We start from the raw sequence: 12,190 nt of genomic DNA, 5'->3' as shown, positions 1-12,190 counted from the left end.
TGTTCCTACATATGCAAATTAACCACCATTTTTGTTGGCAGTTAACTGCTGTCTTAGTTGGCAGTTAATTTGCATATAGCCCTGATTAGCCAATGAAAAGGGTAGCATTGTACGCCAATTACCATTTTTCTCTTTTATTAGTGTAGATTAAAATGATTATGAATACTATCTAGCAGAATAGAAAATGCTTATAAAATTAAGGGGAATACAAAATCATCCATTCATTAGTATTGAGATAATTAATGACAACTTGTTTTTATATGAATAAACTTTTATTAAATTTTAGATAATTAGAAATAAAGAAATGCAAGATAAATGCTTTCTAAACATCTGATATCATCTCTGTGTCATAGTATTTTCACACTTGTGTTTATTAAAAAGTATACACATTCATTTATTTAAATTTTTTTTTATAAAGTCAAGAACCATCAAATGAAAAAAATAAGCAATGCTAAAGTAAATTCAGTTTTCATCAGTATTGGAATGGTTAGGTTCTGATCTTAGCCCTCTTGGAAAAATAGTGTAGGCAGCAGCTGTTGGTTTCCATTTAGTCAAATAAGTCTGAAAATGAGGAGGCCACTCCCTGTGGTAACTATGCTTGTAGGAAAACAGAGCAAAAAGCATAGTGGGATGAGGGAGTAAGAGACAATACTGGGAAAAGAAAAGATGCTCCTATGGAATCATGGAGGTCAGGATCGTAACTAATTTAGGGAAAAGTCTGGGAAGAAAACATTTGTGTGCTGCTTATAGTGTGATTAAGGCAAAATAGTCACCAATCCAAGTATGACCCTATCTACAGAGCACAAAACCAAGTGGGGAGTTTGTAAATTACCAGGTGAACTCTAAGGCCACACCGGGTAATTAATCACAAAAGGAGTCTCTTTACAGGGGTATAAAATGCATTTGGACACAACTGCAACCCTGAGCTCTGACAAGTACAGGGCAGACCCTCCCAGGAGCAAACCTGAAGACACATCCTTTCTGTCTCAGTACCATCTTTCACAAAAATAATTATTTTGAAGAAAAACAAAACAACTCCTGCCCTGTAACAACCTACTAACCTCTGCTTGTCAAACAAGGAGAAAGTTATCTCCCTCAGCACAAAAGGCATCAGGTGCTGCCCTCATTAGGAGTGACCCGGTGTGATAGCAGAGCACCCCGGACGCCCTGCTCCGAGAGGCCGCCAGGGATGCTCCAGTCCCTGGACCTGCCTGCCTCCCTGTCCTGTGCCGCCCCCCAGCCTCCGGGGCCCAATGAACAGTCACTGACTGTAGTGTTAACTAGCAACAGTCTTTTATTTCCTAGTCCAATGCCTCCATGTATTTTTTAAAAAACCAATACATTTCTTTTAAAAAAATACTTTCCCGGGAAATAATGAACAGTAATTGTCATGAATCTGTAGCAGACCCTAGAAAAACCTAGACAGGCAAGAATCTGTCCATAGAGCAATATTCCAAATATGAAATTCATAGTTCAGAAATAAGGAACTATGAATCGGCTTCTCAAAGAAGTTTCTTTTGTTCCCCACCACCACCACCACCTCTTACTGAATTCTGCTTGTGTAAAAAGTTTTGATTCTGTGATGAAGGGACAGATACTAACCATTCATGCCCTTTGCCCTCTACGTATAGAGGGGATGGGGAAAGGATGTTCATTACTTTTCTAAAGACACCTATCTTTTAAAACAATGTCATTATTTAAACTCCATCTGGCACTTGAGTCTCTTGAAAGATTTAGGCATGAGCTAGAGAACAAACACATCTGGACTGCAGTGTAGATTTCACGTGCTATTCTGCTCACATCTCTCCCTTGGCTTGGCACATCTTTGAGATCCAGCTTACTGACTAGGATCCCGGGACATCGGAGGCGGAGAAACAAGTCTTCAGGACAGACATTCTGACTCATTTCACAAATCTCAGTGGCCAGGTAACAGCATTAACTTTCTTTTCTGTGCTTTTTACTAGTACCGTGATAAGGAAAGTGTTTCTTTCCCCGCCCTCATCCACCACCCCGACCCTGTGTATGGGGCATCACACTGGCTTTTTTCTGAACACTATCTGCTCATGTCCTATACGAGGGACCCGGCCCGACTCTGGGCTGGCACCATGACCGGGACAGCGCCAATTCGCTCCAGCGTTGCTTGGCTGATGGTGTGGGCATGTGTGTGCTGCAGCCGAGGCTTCCGTCTGCCCGAGCCATTGCTCCTGGGCATGACCTGCGGTGAAGAGCCTCTGTTGGCTGTCACTACCAGAGTCCTATGTGGAGCTGGGACCAGGTGGGTCCCGTTAGCATAGATGGATGGTATGTTGGCATTGCCCGAGTGCAGGGAGAAAGATTGGCGCAAGTCACTGAAGTGGTTGAATGACTCTGTGTTTCTATGAGCTTTTGGATTGTTGCTCCAGTATCGGCTGTTGTAGGTATTAGAGGAGGTCAATGTGTTGTTCTCAGAGGAGGGTATCTCGGTGTGAAATGCTTTGGCAGAAGAACATTTAGGTGGAAGATCATCCTCTCTGAAAAGGAACAGAATAAAGTTGTCATTGGGATTTCCTTCAGGTTTACCTACCAGGACTTTCTTCTACATTAAGGATAACGTGTCTGTGAAATACAAATCCTCAGGAAAGGCCACAGCAGCTCTGGGGGCCTTGGCTTTAACATTCATTCCCTCTGAGACAATGCCCTAGAAATTTTTCCTCAGCTTCTCAGTCTCCAAGACTACAAAAGGACATTTCAAATCTCTCAAAGACTTGTGTTTTCCAATATAACTAAAAAAAAAAAAAGTGTGTGTGTGTGTATGTGTGTGTCTATGCATTTGCTCTAAATAGGAAAATAGTCTGTGAAGAATTCTGCTGAGCTGGCTGCTATAAAATAGCTAGGAAACTAAGCTATGGGTGTGAAGAACTTCAAGAAATGGTTAGAATAGGCCTGATCTTATTGCACTTTGGGGTTTGAGAGACCATTGTGGTCAGCCGAAAAGAAGTTCTCCTCAGTAATGTTATGCTGGGATGAAATCTGTCCCTGCATACATAAACCCTTAAGAATTGGAAGATCCTAAGAGAAGTCATTAATTTAATTTAAGAGGTTAATTCATTTCACAGTTATTGACTATCATTCCACTAGATGTTTCATGTAAAATAGACACAGCTCAGATAGTCAATAAACCTCTGATCAAATGGATGTGACAATTAATATAAGAATATTCTGCAGGGTTGGGTAAAGGGCAAAAATAGTTTATGTGAGGAGGTGATACCTGGACTGATCTTGAATCAGATAAAGGAATTTACTGAATAGATGGAGAAAAAGAAAGGAGTATCACCCAGGAAGAGGGCAAAGGCCCCGAGGCATGAGAGGATGTAGAGTAAATTGGAACACAAGTGATCAGGGAAGTTATGGGAGGTTAAGACCAGTTATGGGAAGCAGGTGAGGGTCAGATCCTGAAGGACTGCATGTGTCATGCTAAGTAGACTGTAGGCATAATTCATCAAAGCTTTTTTTAATAAGGATATGATATGATGCAATCTCATTCTGAGCCTGAAAATTCCTATTTCCACCATATGCCAAAAACCATTTTTCTTGTCCTGGCCAGTGGTTAGAGCACTGGCCTGTGGACCATCAGGTCACTGGTTCGATTCCTGGTCAAGGGCATGTGCCTAGGTTGGGGTTTGTTCCCTGGCTCTGTTTGGGACACGTGCAGGAAGCAACCAAGTGATGTGTCTCTCTCACATAGATGTTTCTCTCCCTCTCTTTCTCTCCCTCTCTCTCTCCCTCTCTCTTCCACTCTCTCTAAAAAAACTAATGGGAAAAATACCCTCTGGCAAGGATTAACAACAAAAAAAAGAGTCACTTTTCTTTAAAGATCATTTTGACATTGTTTTCTTAAGATGTTTATATTCTTGACTGAACTGTCTTTCACACCAAGCCATAGTGCTGTGGCCTATCTGGGTACAGGTATGCTCTTATCATATTCCTTCATGCTTTATGTTCTCATCTATACTATGTGTCAATGTTAAACACATGTTCTAATCTAACTGTTCTACTGTGGCAGCCACCTAGCCCCAGTAACCCTGGAGATCTGGGAGGGAAAGGGGACATTCTTCTCTTGTGTCCTCCTAGTCCTCCCCTTTCATGATCCAGCAGAGAAAGCTGACTAGCACCATGAGGAAAAGTGACAGCACCTACAAGAAAATATCCTTTAGCCATTTTAACTATGTTGGCCATCACAGTCATAAAATAAGCAAAGAAATCTTAGTTTCCCAGAATGAATGGAAATATAGACATTGGCTAAGCGGGACAAATGACCTGACACACAAACCTTATTTCATTAGGAATGTCTTCTTCCTCCTCCTCTTTATTTTTGCGTCTCCAGTAAAAGAATGCCCCTAAAATTAGTGCAATGCAAAAAATGACAATAACTGCACCAGTGCCAACGGCTCCAGCTATTAGTCCAACGCTCCTGGGCTGGGCTGCAAAACATATGTAAGGTGTATTTAAACAACAAAATAAAAGAGAAATAGTATGTACCCGTGCAACTTTATAAACTAAGTTTACTAAAGAATCTCCTTAAAATGTACAAAACTGCCTAAAGTATTGCATCCATATAAAGTTAAACCTCACTTAACTTTCTGTATCCCAGTGCTAGGACTGAGGCACAGCAGGCTCGCAGTTATTCAGGGAATGAACAGTTACCTGACTCAGCTTCAGGAGAGCCACACCTACAGCAGAGCAGGAAAAAGATGGTGCCTGTCTTACCTGCCCGACCTGCCCCACAGGAACCTAGCAATCTGTCGGCTAACTTATCAGCTCATCCCAAACAGATCACTCCCTTTTGCAACTAGAATTCTAATAACCCAGAATTCTCAAATGAAGAGAAAAATTCTGTACTCCTTATTTATGATCGGGGCATTCAACAATTAAGCTGCTATAAGGAATTTGGAGAAAATATAAGGAGGTCTTGTCTTGACCGTGGCCATAGATCATCACAAACTGTATAATGTCTATAGCATTATACCATCAGAACCGATTTGATTCTACTGATTCTGGGGAGAAAGACATTTTGTCATAAAGAAGATGTCATATTGCTGAAGCTGAAATGTATACTAAATACACTTATAAAATATTTTCAATAATGATTAAAACAAATGAATTTCTATTTAATCTTTAAATAACCTTAAAAACAAGTCAGCATCACTCTTCATTCCCAGCCTCAGACCCAAAGTGGACATCAGAATGTTACATACTTACGGGAGATAACCTGGAGATCCAAAAGACAGGTGCTGGTTCCGATGGCATTAGAAGCCACGCACTGGTACAAACCTGAAGACAGTGCGCTGATGTTCCGGATGGTGACTGTTCCTTGGACCTGGTCTGCCAGAAAAATAGAAATCAAGTAGGATTTAGAGGACAAAAATAAGAAAACCGAAGAAATCAGCAGAAGATAAGACTATAAAAATAAACACAGAAGTATCAATAGCTTTCTTTTTTTGGCAGTGATTTTTTTTCATGAATTTTAAAAACCCACATCAGGGCATCGCATTAAAGATCTGTAGATGCACAGGGCTGTCTGTGTAGGCAACGCAGAGCGGAGCCGGGAGCAGCTCATCAGCAAGCGCCGGACTGATTCAGGCACAAGCACATGGCCTATCAGAAAGGCGGTGGGCTGGTTCCTCAGTCCTTCACTTCACTTGGCCTGCTCTGTCATGGAAGCAACTTGTTGAAATGGAGTTAGAAAATAAATGTTCTTTTTGTCTGCTTTCTTTTAAAGAATAGGGAAAGTTCAACAGTGTGGAACCATAATTTTAAAGCACACATGACATTGCACCCCACTCGGTTTTACCTGGCAACACTGTCCCATGAAAGCTATGCAGCCGGACTAAAGTGCCCTTCAGAGGTAGACAGAAGTAAAGGTGTACATTTCCACTTCCATCCTCTCTGCTCAGTTCCAGGCCACTTCTGGATGTGTTCTACACTCAGAGCGCCTGGGCTGCAATCTGCCCTAATACATGTGGTCCCGAATGTGTTACCTCATCTTCATCTATGTCTTTGTTTCCTCATGTGTGACATGGAGCTACCAACGTGCCTCTACATCATGTCTCTGTGAGGACTAAAGGAGATAATGGATGGAACAAGCGTAGTATGGTGCCTGATCATGCTTGCCAAGGAAAAATCCTTCCTGGCATTGCTTGGGAAATTTAAATTTTTTTGAATCATAAAAAAAAAATCAAAAGAAAAAATCATAAGGAAAATGTTGAATGTCTCCAAATTTTCAATACAGACTAGTAGATCAGGATTTGAAGTTGAGAGACAGGCATTCACAAATCATAAATCACTCTATATTTTTATATGACTTATGTATTTTTAAATAATAATCAAAATAAAGTCATTTCTTCCATAAAAGTTCAGAGGTATTCTGTACAAAACAATAATAAATGGATGGCTTATGAATATACTATGGCAAAATAATACATTTCAATAATATGTAAAACATGATCTCAAACTGATATAAACATTTGATAATAAAAAACAGTAAAACTAAATGCCAAATTAAAGTCTATTTAAATACTCAAAGGTAGTATCACAAATACTTAATATTTAAGCTCTGTCATTCTAAAAGAAAATTTTAAAACAATACAGCATTAAGTGCACTATTCAACAGACTTGATCTTTGTTTCATGCCAAATTTTCCAGAGGTAGAAAATTTTATTTAATTTTTGTGGTAATGCTGAATTAAGATATAAATGGAGAATGGACAGGAAGAGAACCTATGCCCATTAAGAGAAGGTCCAAAGCACCTTCAAGGCAGATGTTAGGGTACATCTGCTTCGTACTTGCTCATTTCTTGTATTTAACATTGAAAATGTTTTGTCTCTTTGGTCTGATTTTGCTATTGAAGTAGATATTGCTTTTGCCAATTCAGATTTTAAATCCATTTCTGTTTTCATGTCAGTGTATTCTACAGCAACATTCCCATCTCCTTCTCTTTGCATTTCTGCTGTTGAAGCATTTACAAAGAACTGAAGTCTACAGCAAATATTCAAACACTGGAAAATAGCAACGAGCATTAGTGGGAAATATCTGAATAACGTGATATTTGGATCCCCTTTCTTAACACTAGAGGCCTGATGCACAAAAATTCATATAAGAGTAGGCCTTCCTTCCCCCGGCTGCCGGCACCGGCTTCCCTCCTCCAGCCACCGGCAGACACCCAGGACCTGGGCTGGCTTCGCTCGGGCCACCCACAGGCACCTGGGACCCAGGCTGGCTTCCCTCCGGCCCTGGCTTTGTCAGGAAGGACATCCGGAATGACATCCGGTCCAATTAGCATATTACCCTTTTATTATTATAGATTATTATAGATTACATAGAATCACATGAGCCTCTCCCAATGAGGACTGACTGGGAAGGTACAGCAGGGCAGGGATGAGAGGGAGCAGCACACAGGAGCCGCAAGCAGCATTGGATTGTCAGTTTCGGCCCAATCCCTGCAGGCCACGCCAAGGGACCCTACCCATGCACAAACTCATGCACCAGGCCTCTAGTACCTTTATATGTGTCCCCTCCATTAGACAATATGTCTCTTTAATTTTTTAAATATATTTTTATTGATTTCAGAGAGGAAGCGGGGAAGGAGAGAGAGACAGAAACATCAATGATGAGAATCATTGATCTGCTACCACCTGTACACCCTCTACTGGGGATCGAGCCTGAAACCTGGGCATGTGCCCTGATGGGGAATCAAACCATGACCTCCTGGTTCATAGGTCAACATTCAACCACTGAGCCACACCGGCCAGGCAATAATATGTCTAATTGCACGTATGTCTCTCTACCTTCCATAATACGCTATCCTTAAGTAGTTGTACAGAATAAGGGTTGTATCTATGTATGTACATACACACACACCTTTCAAGAATGGAAGAATGTACAGAAAAACAAATACAGTTCTGATAACCTTAATTTTTTAAGAACAGGGAGTACATCCCACAGGACTTGCTCTTGTCTTCAGTCAGAACGATAAAGAGAAAAATAAGTGCCTGTTCATTCAGCAACTTCAGTGGGTGAAGACTTTGTTACTCTCCTAGGAGAATTATGGAAACACTCTCATTGGGGAGGGGGTCAACAAGGGAAGTTCAGGAAGGAGAATCAAGACGCCTGAGGCTCCCTAACACGGAAGAGGAACAGTAGTTCTTTCTATCCACAGACCCTAGGCAAGCTCAGTGTCCTTCCCAGACCTCAGGCTTCTCCCTGTAACATGCGAGTGCTGGACTCTGGTGATGCTTAAGATACCTTCATGCTCCATCTGTGATCTCCACACAAAGTTCTGCAGAGTTCTCAGCAAGAAGGAGAGCTCATCATCTCTCTCCACTGTGCTATTCAATTATACGTAAAAGGATGAGGACAACACAGGATTCCTTAGGAGCCTTGAAGGAAAAAGGCATAATTTATAAAAAAAAAAAAAACACCCAAGAACAACACTGAAATAAACAGTAGAAGGTATAGGGGAGGATAAAATATAAAACAAAATATTAGCAACCTATCTAAATTTATCCATAATCACAATTAATATAAATGGATGTAATCAAACAAGGGACAAAGGCTCTCAGATTGCAAACTGAAAACCCAACTAAATCTAGACACATGCTATACACAGGAGATACACCTGAAACATAAAGCAAGGACACCCGAAGCATGACAGCAAGAATTAACCGAAGGAAGCCACAACGGGGAAAACATCGCCAGTGGTTTTTCAAGTCAAGATTCCAACCACATCCTCTAACTCCAGAACCTACCCTCTAAGATACACTCTTCTGCTTTGTATACAGAAACAATTTGATGCTGACATGTATATAAACTTGACCAAAAAAAATTTACTAGAAAAACAGGTACAGAAAAATAAAAATAAATTTATACCATTAGAAAAACTGAATCTATAGTCAAAAATCCACCAACAAAACAGAACAGCAAGGCAAAGCTTAGGCAAATTCTACAAAATAATCAGATAATCTCTATCTTATTCATACTGTTGCAGAAAATAGAAAATGAAGAAAAGCCGCCCAACTCATTTTGAGGCCACTGTATAATGTGATACTAAAATTGAACCAAGGACAATAGAAGGCAGAAAACTCATAGGCCATTCTCCTCACTTATGATCACAGATGCAAAAATTCCATTAAAATATTAGGATTCTGAATGGAGCAATTTATTTAAAAATAATCACAAACAGACTTTATTTCAGAAATGTACGGATGGTGCAATGTTTGAAAATCTATTCATGTAATTCACTTACTGACATTTTGGTCTGGATAATTCCTCATTGTGGATGCTGTCCCATGCATCATAGGACGCTTATTAGCAGCAGTCCCAGCCTCTGCCCACGAGCTGCCAGTAGCACCTCCTCCCAGCTGTGATAATAAACATCTCTCAACATTGCCCAGTGGAACTGTCCCTGCTTGAGACCCCTGATGTAGAAGCTGCTGAACTGTCTCAGCCATTATGCTTCCACTTAGTGGAACCTGGGCCACTTGTACAAGCCTTAGAAGCACAGACCAAAGGGCTTTATTTTGCTTGAAATAATATCAACCTTAAATACAGTTTTCACTTACCTTAGAATTCGAAAGTATATACCAAAAGGATAATACTGAATCCACAATTATTTTTCCATATGAAAATGAAGTGTACCTCCTAGGATACTGGTTCTAAATCTACTCATCTCTTGACTATCCACATATGAACTATATGAGGACAACTTTTGGATAGCTTTTATTTTGACATAATTTTAAACTTACAGAAAGTTGCAAGATTATCACAAGGAAGTCTATATATTGTATATCATCTACTCAGATTCAACAACTGTTCATATTTTGGCCTATTAGGTTTATAATTTTTTCACTAAGCATATAAATATTTTTATGAGCCATTTAAGAGTGAGTTGAAGCCTGGCCATGGTGACTCAGTGATTAAGCATTGACCTATGAATTAGGAGGTCAAAGTTCAATTTCTAGTCAGGGTGCATGCTGAGTTAGGCTGCAGGCTAGGTCCCCAGTGGGGGGAGTACAGAAGGCAGCTGATCCATGACTCTCCTTCCTCATCTCTCTCTCTATCCCTTCCTCTCTGAAATCAATAAAAATATTGTGTGTGTGTGTGTGTGTGTGTGTGTGTGTGTTTTAAAGAGTGAGTTGAAGGCACTGGGCCTCTTTACAACTAAGTACTTAGTATTTCCTAAGAACATTCTTCACACAATCACAGGACAAGCATCCAAGTCAAGAAATTTAACACTGGTACAACAGTATTATCTAACCCACAGTTTATGCTCAGATTTCATCAATTGTCCCATTAATGTCCCTTTTGGCTATTTCTTCCTCTGTCCAGATTCTAATTCAGAATTCCGCACTGCATTTAATTGTTTTATCTCCTTAGTCTCTTCCCGCCTGCAACAGTTTGTCTTCCCTTTGGTTTGCTTGATGTTTCCTCCTGATTGGGTTCGGGTTGTGCTTTTGACAGGAATACCACAGCAATGATGTTATGTCCTTCTCAGTGTATATATTAGGAGGCACAGGATAAGAGCTTCTAACAATATTGATAATGTTCACTTTGATCACCTGGTTAAAGTGGTATCCACCGGATCTCTCTACTATAAAGTTACCGTTGACCCTTGAACAACACAGGGGTTCGGGGAACTGACACCGCGCCCCGCCCCCCAGCCCAAGCAGTAGAAAATGTGGATATAATTTTTGACTCCCCAAAGACTTAACTACCAGTAGCCTACTGTTGACCAGAAGCCTTACGGATAACCTAAACAGTCAACACATATTTTGTATGTTATATGTATTATGCATGGTATTGTTACAATAAAGAAAGCTAGAGAAAAGAAAATGCTATTAAGAAAATCATAAGGAAGAGAAAATACATTTACAGTATTTGTTGAAAATGATCTGTATATAAGTGGATCCCTGTAATTCAAACCGTTGTTGTACAGGGGTCAACTGTATTATTTTTTTCTGTGCAACTAATAAGTACTTTGTGGAGACATATTTTGGAACTATGTAAATATCCTACTCCTTATCAAACTTTTGTCCACTATTTTGATATCAGTAATGGCTTTCCTAACCCCACCATTCCTTCTATATACCTTAATAGGTATTCTACTATTGGAAAATGCTTTCCCTTCTCCCCCATTTATTTATGTATATCAGCAGAGATCTAGGTATATCACATTTTATTCAATGGATTATGTATTTATTTTAATGCTCAAATTGCCTCAGATTTGGCTGGAAGAAATGACCTTCAAGCTGGCCCCTATACACAAGGTCAATGCTAATCTCCACATATTATGTGCCTGTCACTAATCAGACATCTGGGGTGCTCTCCCCTGATGTCAAACATTCTTTTCTCAGAGATGCATCCTGAGTTTATATTAAGCAACTGCAAACATATTAATAAAGTAAATCTGAAAAAACTTATGTTGAGATTAAATGTTATTTTGAGATTTACTTTATTTATGTAGCTATCAAGAGGTAGACTTAAAATAAAACTCAAACTCATGTAATGTGATTATGAAACATGAAATTATCTAAAGTAATTCTGATAACTAATCCAGAGTTTGAATTATAAAAGACAAACATTTTTATCTTTGCATCCCAATTCTCTTTTATACCCAAAGAATCAAAAAATATTCAAGTTGCAAAGAAAATATCAAAAAAATGTGCCGTAGCTGGTCTGATTCAGTGGACAAAGGATCAGCCTGCAGACTGGAAAGTCCCAGGTTCAATTCCAGTCAAGGGAACATGCCTGGGTTGCAGGCTCAATCTCCAGAAGGGGGTGTGCAGGAGGAAGCCTACCAATGATTCTGTCTCATCTTTGATGTTTCTATCTTTGTCTCCCTGTCCCTTCCTCTCTGAAATCAATTTTTAAAAATTTTGACTGATACAAAGATATGGAAAGTTCTTTCTACAGATAGTTCACAACTTATATTCAAACAATCACTTTTACATGTTCATTTGTAATTCCAAACTCAATCCAGTATTTCAAAGAAATGTTATAAAATAAATCATAAAATCTTAAGATGAACAAGATCATCTTCAAGATACTGTTTAACCCCCTTATTTTACAAAAGGCAACACAGGCCAAAAGAGGTAAACTACCACAGAAAACTGTCACTGAAAAACCTACAATTTAAATATGATTTCTAGTTCAGTTG

The 12,190-nt window shown here is 39.6% G+C and overlaps 1 protein-coding gene across 1 annotated transcript in view; it reads right to left on the bottom strand.

Annotated features, from left to right (window-relative positions):
• Window positions 1–254: 254 nt before the first annotated feature.
• IGSF11 (immunoglobulin superfamily member 11) overlaps window positions 255–12,190 on the bottom strand; it is a 38,093-nt gene continuing 26,157 nt past the window's right edge. Inside the window, exons 5-8 of the mRNA XM_015570385.1 lie at window positions 6,822–6,985; window positions 5,239–5,437; window positions 4,310–4,460; window positions 255–2,510 (exon numbers count right to left, since the gene is read on the bottom strand). Of these exons, the coding sequence (XP_015425871.1) occupies window positions 2,069–2,510; window positions 4,310–4,460; window positions 5,239–5,437; window positions 6,822–6,985 (956 nt within the window). The 3' untranslated portion in view covers window positions 255–2,068. The remainder of the gene's footprint in view (window positions 2,511–4,309; window positions 4,461–5,238; window positions 5,438–6,821; window positions 6,986–12,190) is intronic.

The sequence above is a fragment of the Myotis davidii genome, unplaced genomic scaffold (assembly GCF_000327345.1).
Source record: "Myotis davidii unplaced genomic scaffold, ASM32734v1 scaffold201, whole genome shotgun sequence".
Taxonomy (NCBI): Eukaryota; Metazoa; Chordata; class Mammalia; order Chiroptera; family Vespertilionidae; genus Myotis; species Myotis davidii.
This window is presented reverse-complemented; position numbering and strand designations above follow the sequence as displayed.